General features: G+C 39.9%; 1 protein-coding gene and 1 non-coding gene across 2 annotated transcripts; one reads left to right on the top strand and one right to left on the bottom strand.

Moving 5' to 3' along the window:
* Positions 1 to 546: 546 nt before the first annotated feature.
* trnar-ccu (transfer RNA arginine (anticodon CCU)) lies at positions 547 to 619 on the bottom strand. Its single transcript has one exon. It is a non-coding gene; the product is annotated as a tRNA-Arg (tRNA).
* A 354-nt stretch (positions 620 to 973) lies between these two features.
* On the top strand, positions 974 to 15,460 carry wdr45b (WD repeat domain 45B). Its single transcript, XM_026314797.2, has 10 exons — positions 974 to 1,314; positions 3,186 to 3,260; positions 8,339 to 8,440; positions 8,921 to 9,008; positions 10,434 to 10,528; positions 10,787 to 10,977; positions 11,127 to 11,212; positions 11,875 to 11,976; positions 12,484 to 12,605; positions 13,654 to 15,460. The coding sequence occupies exons 1-10, from the start codon at positions 1,248 to 1,250 to the stop codon at positions 13,758 to 13,760; spliced, it is 1,035 nt and encodes a 344-aa protein (XP_026170582.1). The 5' UTR covers positions 974 to 1,247; the 3' UTR covers positions 13,761 to 15,460.
* Positions 15,461 to 16,690: the final 1,230 nt, after the last annotated feature.

The raw sequence follows: 16,690 nt of genomic DNA, 5'->3' as shown, positions 1-16,690 counted from the left end.
TGCATATTGCAGTTCAGAGTGCTCTCAAGAGTTTAATCCAGGAACTGCAGATAATACTTTATTAACTTGGTCATAACTGGAAAAGTAATACATGTAATTACATTAAAAATTGCTTACAGTACATTTGATTGTTTAAGGTTCAGGTGCCTGACAGGTATTGCTTTCTGGAACATTTAAACATAATATGAAACAGATGTTAATCCTGACATTATACTTGTGGTTTTCCTGAACTATTTAACAATGTAATATGCTAAACATGCCATTAAAACCCATCTAACGCTCTATTCAAACCGTTTTCCCTGACAAGCTATAGTACTATAGTCGGTTTTATCAGCTGAATGTGCTGTGTAGGCAAAATATTCCAACCACTTATAAATTACTTCATTCTGTGGCATTTAAAGACTAATTGGGGGAGTTTTAAAAGAACTGGAAACTGGTCTACAGGCAAAGAGGCACTTGTAGATTGAGAGAATTCTTTGGTGCGAATATCATATAAGAATACTGTGTAGAGAATATATCTTATATACAGTTTACATGAAAATAACACACCCCAGATGGGACTCGAACCCACAATCCCTGGCTTAGGAGGCCAGTGCCTTATCCATTAGGCCACTGGGGCTCCCTTAAAGAAAAAACAAAGCTGTTATTAAGTAAAAGAAACCTTTTTTATGTCATCTTTAATTGCGAGCTATTTATTAAATTAGTTGATTCAACACCCAATGTTTGTTTTAAATTAGTTGATTCAACACCCAGTGTTTGTTTACATGGATAATAGTTTTGTATGTGGCTCATTATATTCAGCTCTATCGGTACTTTACACTTCACAGTTTTTTGTCTTTAAAACGCTAACCAGACAGACTTCTTAGTTAACTAACTCAGTAACACTAGCAGTTAATTACGCTTCCAGAACGTCTGTATTACTCGTATGACGGGAAACTGGACTACAGGCAATCTTTTATAGCTGGTTACTAGACTCATAACCATTGTGTTTAACGTTACTTTTAGTTAAGCCACTTTATGAATTATCTAATGGATTTTTTTTTATTAAATAATGTGCAATTACTTTAACGAAGTCTACCGAAAACTTCCTTTGGTGTTGAGTGGAGACAGCTCTCTCCAAGTAGGAACCAGTTGTTTTCCTTCTTTCTGGACAGTACTCCGGAGATGGTAGCCGGTTAGCTCATCGGGTAGCAGCTGTTAGATTTACTTGTTAACGTTATTCGGTACTTGATCATTGTATCAGGAGAATGAATTTACTACCATCTAATCCTCACGGGAATGGGCTCCTTTATGCTGGATTTAACCAGGATCATGGTAAGAAGCGGCACTGTAATGGGATTTTTCTACAAATTAAAATTGGCAGCGTCGTGGATGCTAAGCTAATGGTGCTACCCGAAGTCTTCATAGAAAACACTTTAGCCTTAGGATGTGACAATAACGTTTCTGTACTTGGAAACAACGACAATACATAGTGCCTGCGTTACTGCTGGAGTATTTAACGTAAAGTTCAAGATAGATTTAGTTAGCCCTTTGGATCTCGGCTAACGTAGCTAACTAGCTAGCTTTTTATATTGAAGTAGTCAACACATAAATCGGCTAACCAGCTAATATTGGGTCAACATGACAGGGGTTGCTAAATTAGACAAAAAAAAACGTGGATAAACGCACATTCCCAAATAACAACCAGGTGTTAGGTACCCATTGGTGGAAGTCAGAGAAACTACGCTAATGTTTGCTGAATTTTCTTCGTCGAAATTGTTAGCTGGTTAGCATTACTGTTAGCTAGCAAGGTAACGGCTAGCTAGTTACGCCAAGTTTTACCGTTATCACCGTGTTATTGGGTTAGTTTTATGTTTGACTAATTGGCAAATTGAACGATAGCTTGATAAAATTGGTGGCGCTTGAAAGCTTTCAGAAAGACAGTAACGTAGCTAATGTTAGTAAAGTGCCCAAAGACCTGTTGTGACCCTGAAACTGTGGTACTTATGTCATTTGTCATGTATGCCAATTTGACCTAACTTTCAGTAGCCTACCACTCAAACATTTGATTATCTATTCATTGTTTTTCATTGTAATTTTTATTCTTTTATTGTAGATTAATACTGAAAACATGAAAATGGCATATACTGGAATCCTGTACTAGGCAAAAGATCTAAAAGCCATATAAATTAAAGCCATGTAAATTTTAGGTTCTTCAAAGTAGCCACCTTTTGCTTTGCCTTGAGGCACTCTTGCTGCTCTCTCAGCTAGGCCAGTTGAATGCTTTTCCAGCAGTATAGAAACAGGATGCATATATGCTGATCTGTCTGTTAGCTGCTTTATGTTCATTTCATCGTCCGTCTCATCCCAAACAATCACATCTAGTCGGCTAATTGTAGAGGTCAGGACATCTGATTGAGCAGTCCTTCACTTTCTTTGGTCAAATACCCTTTCCATAACATTGAAGTGTTTTGGCTCCTTGTCTGGGTGAAAAACATGATTCTGAATTAAATTGTCAGTGTGTCACCAGCAAAACATTTTCACACCTCCTCATCTTAGTTTCACCGAGTGAGCCACACACAGAAATGATAAGCTGTGTGAATGACACCATCCTACTTTGAGTAAAGAGAGGTTTTATTACAGAAAATTTTGAAATTTAAAGTTGTCATGACAGTACTTGGGCAACCCGGGGTGTTTGTACCGGCTGATTTCTGTTCCCTAATGTTATCTACAGTGAACAACACAGAAGCCATTGTGCTTATGTAGATATGGTGTGCATTTTATCATACATAAAAACAGTCAAATTGGACTGGAGAATGTTTCATGTTTATTTGGTAGCACTTCAGATTATCTGGTGAAGGCTACAGCACCTTAGATAAAGGAAAATTGCACTTTCATTGTTGTAAATGATGGGCTCTCATCTCACTACTTAGCTGAGCATCCTTACCATTAAGGGATATTTTGCTGTAACACTTTTAAAACTGCTGCTCTATTACCACTGTTGTGGGCTGCTTTTGTTCAGCTAAAGTGAGCTCCCCACTGCTGTGTGTGTGTGTGTGTGTGTGTGTGGTCATTGCTGTGAAGTTTGAGCATACTGGGGTGATTTCTTACTGTTTAGTACGATTTGTGTAAAACACCTAATATGAGTAATGTTATCTTAGGTTGTTAATTCATTTGTGACTGCAGTTCTTTGTCTCTCTCTTCAGGGTGCTTTGCCTGTGGAATGGAAAATGGATTTCGTGTGTACAACACAGACCCTCTCAAAGAGAAAGAGAAACAAGGTAACAGGCTCTACAGACATGAGCATTTCTAATCAGTAGACTAGAATATTTGTCAGTTTGTTAGTAGGATATTTACTCATTAATGTAAAAGCTCAACCTTAGCACTGTTCAGTGACAAAAGCCAGGAAGGAAATAAGGAAATATACTTGTTTCAAATTGAGATTTTGGCAGATGAAAATTCCAGGAGATTGTCTGTGAAGATTCTCAGTCGTCCAGTGGAAGTTATCTAGAGGTTGAGTCATGGCAACTGGACTTTCAGTTTTTAGGTCGAAACGTTTCGCCACCCATCCAAATGGCTTCATCAGTCTGAGAAAAAGCTGATATGGAACCTCCAATTTATCTTCAAGGTTGGTTTCACTCCACCTCTAGTCCCATAGACTCACTAGGTGAGCTATGTAAATCAGGTGAGAGTCGTTAGACCCACACTCCTGAGTTGGTTGCACTTCACACCTGGCCTGAATAGGCTCGTTAGGTGAACAAGATGCAGATAACAGAGCATCTTCCCAACTAGCCTGTACCTGCAGTCCACAGTCAAGAGTCACAGAGCCAACAAGATCCTCCAGACGGTACAAACAGCTTCTGAATGAAAGGATACTGCAAATCCACTTCATAATTGACGACCTGCCTGGGATGCAGTCATGCAATTTGTCCAGCAGGCACAGTTGGCTCAACATCAGAAAGGCAAAGAAAGACAGAGCAAGAAGTTTGACATCTTCCTCTTTCGCAGGGAGACAGGAAAAGAAGCCACTGGAAAGAGGAAAAATGGAAATGTCACAAAGGACAAAGGGGTTAAGAACCTTTCAAACAGGGAACTCTCCCAAGCACAGAGAGATGTCCTAGCCAAGGGACTTAACTTTGCGGTCACGCCCAAACATATTCCTGTTGTGGATTTTATTATAGCCACAGAATCTGCTATTCGCAACAATGGCTTATCCAATACAAAAGCAGAGGAACTCTGGCTAAAAGTCACGGCAGCACTCTCAGTTCTAAGCCACCACTACCCAACCTCACCACCCAGGAGAGCAGGGCCCTGTCATCCCTGTATAAGTACTAAACTTACCATTCTGCCTGCAGACAAAGGGAGATGCACAGTGGTCCTAAATGCAGCAGACTATCATGGAAAAGTAACTTGTCTCTTGGAAGACCAACAGACCTGTGAAAAGTTAAGAAGGGACCCCACCAGCACCTACAAAAAAAAGGTGATTGAATATTTAAAACACCTGGAAAAGGACAATGCCAATGTCACACAGACCACCACATTCGGAATTCAGAGGAATTTGCCTCCAGAGTCAGACATCTAAACCGGGATAGAGATTAAACTATGGTATCCTTTGATGTTACATCCCTCTTCACCAGGGGCGGCGGGTGGCATAGTCTTGGGAAGGCTAAGACTTCCCAAAAATTCCTTCCTAAAAATGTGGAATGACAGACTGCTGTTCTTGTTTATATTGTGCACATTATTTGGCTAATGTTAAAAATTTACAAACGTCTGTGTGTTTTGCCTGCAGTTATATTTATAATTTATTACCCTAGTCTTTGTATCACTTTAATGGCCGCCTCCTGCTATTGTGTTCGTTTACGTTTGGTGAATGCGCCTCTGGCTGTAGCCGCTGGGCAGCTCTCTGGCCATTCGTTGGTTTGTTGGTATGCCAATCAAAGGCACTGTTGGGGGAGGAGTGGGAAGTGTGGAGTACTCAAAAAAAATTGTATATACATAAAATATATTGACAGTGACATAAATTACATTTATTAAAAGAGAGATTGATATATGGTTTAATTTTAATTTCAGTTATGAAAAAACTTGTCAATCACAGCATGCGTGAACTTCAAACTGCGGTTTTGAGGATTCTTTTGGAATTATTTGATCAGCGACTGCTCAGGCAGAAACATGGATGTGCCATTGGCGCCCCTGTGTCACCCATCGTTGCCAATCTGTACATGGAAGAAGTGGAAAAGGAAGCTCTCAGCTCCTTCACAGGGATGTCACCGACCCATTGGTTCATGTGGATGACCCATTTGGATGACACCTGGGTGAAAATTAAGACGAAGTTTAAGCCTTCACAGATCACATCAATGCAGTAGATGCAAACATCAAATTCACCAGAGAGGACACTAAAAAGAACAGGCTAGCCTTTTTGGACTGTGAGGTTGTCATCAGGTCTGATGGTAACCTAGAGATAGAAATCTACAGGAAACCCAAACAAAGACCAATACCTTCTTTTTGACTCCCGTCACCCGCTGCAGCACAAACTAGGAATCATTAGGACTTTACTTTCACAGAGCAAACAACATCCCTACCTCTATGGAGGCCAAGAGAAAGGAGGACACACATCTAGAAGGAGAGAAGAAGAAGAAGCGTACTTTATTGATTCCCAAGGGGAAATTCAATTATTATAGCACTTTTTCTTTGGGGGGGTTGTTTGTGTGTGGGCGTTATTGTTTATATTGTGGAATTAGAGTCTTATGGCCGTGGACCCAAAAGACTTCCTGAATCTCTATCTTGGCTTTAGGAGGAATTAGTATGTGGCTGAATGAACTTCCCATTTGCCACAGTTCCTCATGAAGTGGGTGGGCAGAATTGTGCAGTATGGAGTTGATTTTGTCTAACATCCTCAGAGCCCAGTGAGGTACTCTGTGATTCACTCCACCATGTCTGCAAGAATGTCCATATCCTGCATCTTTGCACTTAGCAGGTGGGGCTGAATAGTGTTGAAAGCACTTGAAAAGTCAAAGAACATGACTCTCACAGTGTTGTCCTGCCTCTCCAGATGGGAGTATGCTCTGTGCATTAAGAAAATGATGGCATCTTCCACTCCGATGTGTTCCTGATATGCAAACTGCAGGGGGTCCAGAAATTCAGACACTTGAGACCTTATGTGTTGCAGGACCAGTCTCTCAAACACTTTCATGACATCAGGCAGAAAAACAAGACACACAGCTGAGCCTGAGCCAGGAAAAACCTGATCATTCCCTATGTAGCAGGTGTTTCTGAGAGGCTTAAACAGATTTTTGGGAGACATACCAGTTCACTTCAAACCCACCAACACACTGAGACAGAGACTGGTTCAGCCTAAAGATGGGACACCAAAACAAAAGAGGAGCAATGTAGTATATGCTGTCCAGTGTAAAGAAGGATGCTCAGAACTCTACATTACAGAAACCATACAACCACTTGACAGGAGGATGGCCCAGCACAGGAGGAGCATCTCCTCAGGACCACAGTCAGTTGTGCACCTCCATTTAAAAGAGACCGGTCACTCATTTGAAGACAGTGATGTACACATTTTGGACAGAGAAGATAGATGGTTTGAGAGAGGAGTCAGGGAATCTCTATCTATGTCCAAGTGGAAAAACCCTCCCTTAACAGGGGTGGAGGGCTCAGACATAACCTGTCTTCAATTTACCAGGCTGACCTTCCATCTGTTCCCAGGAAGTTAAGGAACAAATCAAATGTTTTCCAGGGAGGACACATTGTTGGTGAATCACAGGGGTCACATGAGTCCACCATTAGATCTTAACGACCCTCACCTGAGCTCACTTCTTTTGTTCACCTTAAGAGCCTATTCAGACCAGGTGTGAAGTGAAACTAACCCAGGAGTGTGGGTCTAACAACTCTCACCTGACTTACATATCTCACGTAGTAAGCCTATGGGACTAGGGGTAGACTGAAATCAACCTGGAAGATAAATTGGAGGTTCCATACCAGCATTTTCTCAGACTGATGAAGCCACTTGAATGGGTGGTGAAAAGTTTTGACCTAAAAACTGAAAGTCCAATTCCAGGAGATTGTGATTGTCTTTTCATTTTTGTACTAGATGTTATTATCTGTTTAATACAGCTCTTTCTGGTGATATAAGCATGGTTTTGGCCTGCTTTTTGGGTACTCTGCAGGTTTAGTGTCATTTTACTTATACTGAACAATGATAGGAGCTGGAATTTTGAATGATGGCACATTTTGGTTTCAATATGATTCATAAGATATTACACTGTCTGATACATTAAGTGATAATTGGACAGGATGTGGTTTCTCTCAGGTACTCTCTCATTATACCTACAGCCCATTTGGTTGTTGTTCCAGCTTCTTCAAGCTCTGTTGTGACAGTACTGTGTAAATTAGCCCTTGTCTAGATTTGGTTTGACATCCCCATCATCATGATGTTGCGACCTAGAAGCTGAATTAACTTAGCTGTCTATCCCCTCTTGAAAACAGACATGACTAAATGAATGCATTTTCTACAAAGAACATTAGCCATACATATAAACGATGAGTCATAAATCATTTAACTAATCCCACCACTTGACATTGTGCCACTGCCATACAGCGGTAGAGCCTTAGTCAAGTAACGAGTAAAAATATCCCAGTCTATGGATAAACGTATCATATTGGAAATATACAGATTCTTTTCTCCCCCAAGCTTTTTATTATGAATTTGTTATAAATTAATTACATGCCAACAGCTGATTTTGTAAACATTTTGAAATTAGCATAAACTGTGGTAATAGTAATGCTCAGTGATTGACATCTAATTTGAAGTCCCCATCCACAGCTTTTCAGCTTATGACTGCAGAAAATAGTTCAAACCAGGCAGCTCTGCTTCACACAAAAACACAGTATTGTGACAGAGTCGCAACGCCTTAAATTTAGAAGTATATAATGGGAAGTTTCACTCAAAGATGACTAAAAATGTGACTCAGTGCTACTTGCTCAAGAGTTACTTCTCTTACTCATAGGCTTTAACTGCACACTACTCTTTCTTCTTTAGCGGTTTCATCTGCAATTTGTTGATGGAAGTCTTTACACCAAGTGTTACACAGTCTGAAGACAAGTCTCACAAGTCAAGACAGTCTCACTTTATGGAATGTCAGTGTGGTCTGCTGTCTGTTTAGGGGAGCTGAGTCACATGAGATGTAGTAGGACTGGTAGCAATAGTAATTAGAAGCAGCAAACAAGTGTGTATCTTAATCACAAGCACAGTTTACAGTAACTTGCTATGATAAGAGCTATTTTTTTTTCTTACTCTACATAACAGTAGTACTTCTTTTTACTGATTGTAACAGCCTGTGATCTTTACTTTCAGAGTTCCTGGAAGGGGGGGTTGGCCATGTGGAGATGCTTTTTAGGTGTAACTATCTAGCACTAGTGGGAGGAGGAAAGAAACCCAAGTATCCAACTAACAAAGGTATATTTCTTCAACTTACAAGAGGTTTACAGGTCTGACATGGCATTATCAAGGTGGTTGATATTCATGTGCAGTTTGATTTTCCTGGGTATCAGAATGTCTTGAAAGGTTTAGTTTCCTGAAGGGGGAATGTAAAAAGTGTAAACTCTTAAATGCTTTTTCTTGCCTGTCATAGGCATCCTAGATAATGTTTCCTAAGACTTTAGGAATTGCCAGGAGATGTACACTTTAACAAAAAAATCATTTGTGGGGTCCAGGCCATATTGACTTATGTCACTAAGAAGTAATGTTATACACTGCTGGAAAATAGTGAAAGTCATTCATATTACCCTTACTGGTCATGGTTTCGTGTCTTTGTCCAGTTTAACCATGAAAGAGATGTTAATTATTACAGTCATTTTTAAGTATTTCACAGGACAGCATATTTTACTAATATTATTCTGGTAAATATTTATTCCATTTTCTCTCTTTTTTCTGCAGTGATGATCTGGGATGACTTGAAGAAGAAGACTGTTATTGAGATTGAGTTCTCAACAGAAGTCAAAGCAGTGAAGCTTCGTCGTGACAGGTAAAAAAGATTTGTGTTAAAGGCTGAAGGCTATTAAAAGTTGTTTGCATGTCTGTCTTCACATTCTAATGGTTTACATCACAACACACTTTGTCACAAGATAAACAAAAATGAATTTATTTCTAAGTGAAATAGAATTCAGATTTATTTCTAACAATCACTACAATTGTTAAAATTCATTTTTTCTCATTAATCTACACTCATTACCACATAATGACAAAGTAAAAATAGAATTTTAGAAATGTCTGTAAATTTATTAAAAAGGAAAAACTGAAGTATCACATTTACATAAGTATTCATACCGTTTGCTCAGTTAAAGCACCTTTGGCAGCAGTCATCAAGTCTTTTTGGGTATGACACAAAAAGCTTTTCCTGCTGCTGAAAAACACCCTCACAGCATGATGCTGCGACCACCATTGGTGGTTGTGTGGTATTGGTATATGGTATTGGTCAACTAATGAGAAGTACTTGGTTTCCTCCAGACATAACATTTAGAACAGAGTCCAGACAGTTCAATCTTTGTTTCATCAGACCAGAGGATCTTGTCCCTCACAGTCTGAGAGTCCTTCAGGTCCTTTTTTGCAAACTCCAAACAGCTTTCATGTGTTTCGTACTGAGGAGAGGCTTCCGTCCTGCCACTCTGCCATATAGTCCAGATCAGTGAAGGGCTGCAGTGATGGTTGTTCTTCTGGAAACTTGTCCCATATCCACATAGGATCTCTGGAGCTCAGTCAGAGTAACCATTGGGTTCTCTCAAGATTGCTCTTGTTTGGTTGGGTGACCAGCTCTTGGAAGAGTCCTGGTGGTGCCAAACTTCTTCCATTTGAGTATTATGGAAGCCACTGTGCTCCTGGGAACCTCTAGTGCAGTCAGAAATGTTTCTGTATCCTTCCCCAGCTCTGTGCCTATCAACAATCCTGTCTCTCAGCTCTGCAGGCAGTTCCTTTGACTTCATGGTTTGGTTTTTGTTCTGATATGCATTGCCAGCTGTGAGGCCTTCTATAGAGAGGTGTGTGCCTTTTCAAATCATGTCCAATCAATTTAATTTACCACAGGTAGACTCCAATCTCAGCAACGATCAAGAGAAGGTACCTCGGAGGCACCTGAGCTAATCTTCAGGTGTTATAAAGGGTCTGAGTACTTATGTGTGATATTTCAGTTTTTCCTTTTTAATAAATTTACAGGCATTCCTAAAATTCTGTTTTCACTTTGTCATTATGTGGCACTGAGTGTAGATTGAGTAAAAAAAAATATTTAAACAAGGCTGCAACATAATAAAACTGAAGAAAGTGAAAGGGGTCTGACTACTTTCTAAATGCAGTGTATGTAGGATTAGTCAAACTGTCCTCAGAATGCTGTTTGAGTAGATTTTCTTGACATTTATTTTAGGTTTTACGTTCAGTGGTGGTTCTGCTTTGTTTTTAGGATTGTGGTGGTTCTTGACTCAATGATCAAAGTGTTCACCTTTACCCACAACCCCCATCAGCTGCATGTGTTTGAGACCTGCTACAACCCCAAAGGTCAATACACTCTTTTTAAACTCCTAGTCTGTTGTACTCTAGACACTGACCTCTATAACCACACAGCCCCTTTGGCTGATTCATTTTTTTAAAACTAGTTAATGCTACAGCCATAACAACAGCACACATCAACAGTTTGAATGTTGTGAGACTTTATAAATGTGCCACAAACTTAGCAAAGCACAGAAATAGTGAAATATAAACTGTAGATGCGTTTATTATAACCAGCCTTTCTCATCTTCCTCCCTTTCTCTTCAGGTCTATGTGTGTTGTGTCCCAACAGCAACAACTCTCTGCTAGCCTTTCCTGGGACTCATTCAGGCCACGTGCAGATTGTGGACCTGGCCAGCACAGAGAAGCCTCCAGTTGACATTCCTGCCCATGAGGGGGCACTGTGCTGCATTGCTCTCAATCTGCAAGGCACAAGGATAGCTACTGCATCAGAGAAAGTATGTAATGCTGCGTGTGACATGAAATGGGAAAAATAATATTGCATGTTGGAATCTTCAGTTTTGTCTGTTGTTTTTCTCATTGCTGACTTATGACTAATCTGTGTGTGTGTGTGTGTGTGTGTGGGTGTGTGTGTGTGTGTCCACAGGGGACGCTTATAAGAATTTTCGACACATCTGCAGGTCAGCTCATACAGGAGCTGAGACGAGGGTCTCAGGCAGCCAACATTTACTGGTGAGCATTGTGCTAATAGCATTGCAGCATTTGGTGCAAGTTTAGATTAGAACTATGTACAGTAAAGCCACAGCCTAAGTGCTGCTTTCTGTTTACATTCCAGGACACTTTAAGTTAGACTACCTTCGTATGGAAGTGCCTGAATATGGATATATATATACTGCCAGGATACACTATAGTGCACAACTGTTCTAGTTTTTATGAGCCAAACTATCAACTAATTCTCACATTGAAAACAAATGTTTCAGTACAACTAAGACAAAATGCAATGAAATAAGAAGCACTACAGCAATGCCCTTGAGGCTGAGAAACACAATTGTTTTTGCCCCAAATGTACAACAGTACAACAGCTGCTTTGCTAAGAATGATGAAGGGAATAGATGTTCTTTTTAAACCCAGTGCAGTACCTCAGTGTATGAAGTAACTAAGTAAAAAAAAATGCAATGCAATTTGTGTCCTCATTGAGTTGTCATGTAAAGTGAGCAAGCTCTTCCTCAGTCTCTGCCACAAACAGGATTCAGATATGCAAAGGAATTATCACAAAACTAACAGAGCAACTATCGAGAGGCTGCACCTACATAAAGCTGCAGGCTGTGGTTTGGTTTGTGTTCGTCTGCTGATCTCAATGAGTATGTTTTTTGTTCCCATTGTGTCCTCTTTAGCATTAATTTCAACCAGGATGCATCCCTCATCTGTGTGTCCAGTGACCATGGCACAGTGCACATCTTTGCTGCAGAGGATCCCAAAAGGAACAAACAGTCAAGGTGTGTCTCTGTAGAAAGGTTTCTGTCATATCATGTGTAGAAGCCTCTTTGGCAGCAGTTCCTAGCTTCCAGTCTTCTTGGATAAGTCACTACAAGCTTTGGACTCCTGGATTTGTGCAGTTTACGCCCTGTTGATTGGTCCTGGTTGTTCCAAATGTTTTCTGTTTTACAATAATTAAGCCCACTGTGCTTCTGGGAACACTCAAAGTTGTAGGAATGATTATATACCTTTGACCTGATCTATGTCTCACAAGTTTTACTGTGGAGGTCTACAGAGAGTTCCTCAGACGTCATGTCTTGTTTTTTGTCCTGGTGTACAATGTGAGTAGTGGGGCAGGAGTGTTTCTTTCTAAGCTGTGTCCAGTCTGTTCAGTTTGTTGCAGGTAAAAAATATGTTTCACTTTTGGCAATTTCAAATTAAATATAAAGGTTGGAAAAAGTGACGGTCTGAATGATTTTGGAAATGTTAAGTGTAACTATGTCCTGGTTGTGGGTTTCTCTCTGCAGCTTGGCATCAGCCAGCTTTCTTCCCAAATACTTCAGCTCTAAGTGGAGTTTCTCCAAGTTCCAGGTCCCCTCAGGCTCTCCCTGTGTGTGCGCCTTTGGAACAGAGCCCAATGCTGTCATAGGTGAGTCTAGTGTGTGATGTGTTCCTTTCTTGCTTTGTGTTGAGTGTTTTCACTAGGGCTGCAGCTATTTTTGGAGTCGAGTCTTCTACCGAATATTTCAGCGACTATTCGAGTAATCTGATAAACTAGACTTTTTCATTTTGAAACAATAATACTGTTGTATAATGCATGACAGAAACGACAGGTTAGCTTGAAATGACGTTACCTTATGTTGGCTCCGCTGGGTGAGCCGTTCTGGTTCACAACTGGGAGCTTTCTGTGCAGATGTTGAAGCATTGACGAAGTGCTGTTGTGGTTCACCAGTTCTACTGTACAATACAAGCATTGCACCATGTTGTCATCTTTTTTAAGCTTGAAATGATCCCAAACTTTGGACATTTTCTGTCTTTTATGGACAGTTTCACTCTTTGCCATAGTGCCAACTGAAATGCGTTGTGCAACAGTGATTATGTTTTGTGTGGAACAATGATCCTTAGGCAGAGCAGGTCTTCGATTTCCTCGAGGATTTGTTGCAGCCCTAGTTTTCACAATGAAAGATAACCTAGCAAGCAACTTGCACCTTCTCCACATCTGGGCTGTAGTGTAATCTAAACACATGTAAACAGTGTTTACTCGTCTTTTAAGTTCTGAAAAAGGTTGTAAGCAAACTTTATGCCCCGTAATGCACCAAAACTGAGCTGCCCCTCTCAGATTCTGCAAAAATTCTAGCACAGCTTGTTATTGGAACATTGCATCTCCCCTTTACTACCACTATATTAGTCCACCTCTCCACACTGCCGTGTGGGACTTACAACAAATGCACCCTTCAGAGTCATTCTATGACATTGTCAAATAGCAAGCTGAAAATTCAGAAATTGGGTTTTACTATATATTTGTTCAGGATGGGGTCCACGGTCTAAGGGCATAGGTGTAATGTTTTTTACGGGGGTAAAGGGATGAAATGAGTGTGGGGTACACCTGATTTCTATTACAGTAACATTCTTGTCGGGTTTCTGTGTCCTGCCTTTCTGACTGTGTTCTGCTCTGCTTTTCCCCCTCCACTTTGCAGCCATTTGTGCTGACGGCAGCTACTACAAGTTCCTGTTCAACCAGAAAGGGGAGTGTTCCAGAGATGTCTATGCCCAGTTCCTGGAGATGACTGATGAGAAAATATGACCTTTGTTCCCTCTGCAAACTTGCTATTGTGCAGCTTGTTTTCTTTTTTCATCCCTTGTTGCACTTCTCCTCATCTTGACAGACTCTGTAAAAGAGCATCAAATGAAGGGAGGATACAGAAAGAGAAGCACAGACTTTGGGGAAACCCTCATAGCAAAAATGGACAAAGAGCAGCACCAAGAGAGATGCAGACACTTGTCTCTCTCAGAGGTCTAAGGATTGTCTTTGGACAGAGGTACACAGACGCTGACCTTACTCCCAAACCAAGCCCAAGAGAAAAGAGGGAGTTTTTTTTTTTTTTTAAATGACAGTGTGCCGCTTTTTAAGATGTCTTCCGAGTTATTTACAAAGGATGGCTATTTTTAATCACATAGATGATTTGGGTAGTGAGACAGATTGAAAACCGTGATTTTTGTCAACTAACACCACCTAATCTAATTATAGGGAGTGCCTCTGAAACTGATGAGAAGCTGTATGTGTGCACGTTATTGCTGTCATAGATACATATGTATGTTTGTGTATATACCAGTGTGTACCATATTAGGTGTTCAGAAAGCAGAATTAGTGACTCTTCACTTCTTCTGCCTTCAAGGTTCATAGTAACACCTGGACAAAGTAACATTAGCACAAGCTCTGGTCCTGCATTGTGAAACATCAGCTTAGTATTACTAGATTTTCTAATATTCACTGTATAAACACAATAGAGCTGACTGAACTTCTAATAACAGAATTATACAGAATAATAGCAGAAAGAAAAAATACAAACACATACTTTGGTTTCATTCTGTCTTTTTTCATACATTGTGCAATATATGTTTTCCCAAATAGTTTTTGTTAAAAACTTGGGAAAGCTATTTCTGTCCCTGCACTTCTTATTTAACCCTCACCAAGACAGCAACTTTCTCAAAATGTTGAATTATTTCTCTTAAGAGGTTGTGCAAGTTGAGTTTGCTGTCCCTTCCCTGAGAACCAAACACACCTGGTTTTTATCTTAAATGACAAAAATCAATCAATTTAGGATGATACAGTTAGTATCATTTTCTATTCAACACCTCTAATCAACCATAGGAATATTCTGAGCTTGGTTCCAGGCTGCATTTTATTTTTAATGTTATACATTCGTATCTTAAGTCGACTGAATCAGTAGCCTCTGATGGATGATTAATAGTTTGCACCATGCATTTTTCACAGGTGTGACGCTCCAGTCACGATTATATGGCATCTTTTTACTTCACTGACATAACACTAAGAGTGTAATGTTTGTCTTGTTCCAGTATATCTCTGTAAACTGCTTTGTCCTGCCCCTCACGGCATTGATTCAGTCTGCTAATGCAAATCAGGGAGTCTGAAATGCTTTGTTAAACCCTGTGGCCATGAGCAGGAGCTCTGTGCAGTGTCAATCAACCACCGCAACTTATGTGTTTAAGTAAAACTGTGTTACTGTATAATTGTTTTGACATGTTACATGACATGTCACTGCATTTTTGTAGATCCTGTGCATAAACCAATTTCCTTTGCATTGGTTTCTACATCAGATTGTACCTCTGCTGGGGTGGCCCTGTTGAACACACGCAGCATTTGGCAGTCACTGACCACAGTGGGGATGCTGCATAAACTGAAAAGCCAACCTGTTTCTCACAGCCAGAATGATTGTCAAATCTGCATTTAAATTTGTGAATAAAATTTAACATTTGCTTTTACAGTTAAACTTCAGGGGCTACTTCATGCCTTTCTATTGCGGAAAGCAAGCAGCAAGCCTCTCTCCCATTCAACTGAATGTGATGAATTGGATTTTCTGTTGTACAAATGTGTCCCTGCAGACTAGATGACAGTAGTTCATTAGGCCTTTACCCCAACACTTTTCTGGTCAGGATCGATACAGGAAATGAGTGTCCCTTAAGAAAGCTTATGTTCAAGGAATCACTTCCACCACTGTGGTGCATAGACTTCCTAGGAAAGCCTGATCGAACACAGAAGAAAGCACAGCCATTGAACCACTCCTAAACAAAACTTTACAGCAAAGTTCCCCTTGATTCCAGAGGATCAACAATTAGATGATTATAGTAACACAAGAAGCACAATCCCCCCCCCCGACTTAACAGAAAGAAATAATTCTTCACACTCATATTTTTGAATTGGCATTTCATCAGCAGAGAAGGCTTTACTCAAAGAAATACAAACTAAGAGGTTATGTGTTTTAAATAAATTTATAAAAAAGCATTTACCCACTGAAGCAGAACAAACACCTATCACTTGTTTTTCCTTGTGTAACATAGAATACAATCTGAATAGACTTTTAGTAGCCTCAAATAATCAAGGAAGTAAAAGTAACAGACACAGCCAATGATGACGGAAAAAAAAAAAAACAGCAAATAAAAATACAAAAAGGGAGGAAAAGAACTAAGAGGGTTAAGTGCAGCACTGGTCAGAATCATATAGTGTAGATTCAGTCTAAATTTTCTTCAGTTCCATATTCAGATAAATCTGCTCAAGTTCATTGTCTCTAGATCCGTACACAACATGCAAGCTTGATGAAGCATATGGTCAAATACGCATGGGAATATACTTTTTATCTCATAGGTTATTTGTAAAATATGAAATAACTCTGATACAGTGATAATGAAATTTCATTTGAATGAATGAGCAGAAAAAAGAACATCCACTCCATAGTGTTTTTGTGAAAGGAAAAAAGGAGACTACATTCATTTCACTGAACAGAGTCCACATACAAAAACAAACAAAAAAAGAGGATTCCCAAAATATCATGTGATGTTTACATGTTCTCAAAGACCCCACTTACAGCTTTTAGTTATCTTAATTATTACTAGATAGTATCTGTGCCTTGGGAAACAGAGAAACACTCAAAAAAGATCCACAGATACACTTATACAACTGAATACTGCATATCTACTCACAACTGGGTTAGGTAG

The sequence above is a fragment of the Mastacembelus armatus genome, chromosome 19 (assembly GCF_900324485.2).
Source record: "Mastacembelus armatus chromosome 19, fMasArm1.2, whole genome shotgun sequence".
NCBI classification, from domain to species: domain Eukaryota; kingdom Metazoa; phylum Chordata; class Actinopteri; order Synbranchiformes; family Mastacembelidae; genus Mastacembelus; species Mastacembelus armatus.
The sequence above is the reverse complement of the archived record's forward strand: the minus strand, read 5'-3'. Positions and strand labels throughout refer to the sequence as shown.

What these genes read in the sequence shown, in the direction of transcription:
- wdr45b (XM_026314797.2), top strand. Translation starts at nt 1,248, where the DNA reads ATGAATTTACTACCATCTAATCCTCACGGGAATGGGCTCCTTTATGCT. An exon ending in TAGCTACTGCATCAGAGAAA is followed by an intron (nt 10,978 to 11,126) that starts GTATGTAATGCT and finishes GTGTGTCCACAG; the next exon opens with GGGACGCTTATAAGAATTTT. An exon ending in CAGGCAGCCAACATTTACTG is followed by an intron (nt 11,213 to 11,874) that starts GTGAGCATTGTG and finishes TGTCCTCTTTAG; the next exon opens with CATTAATTTCAACCAGGATG.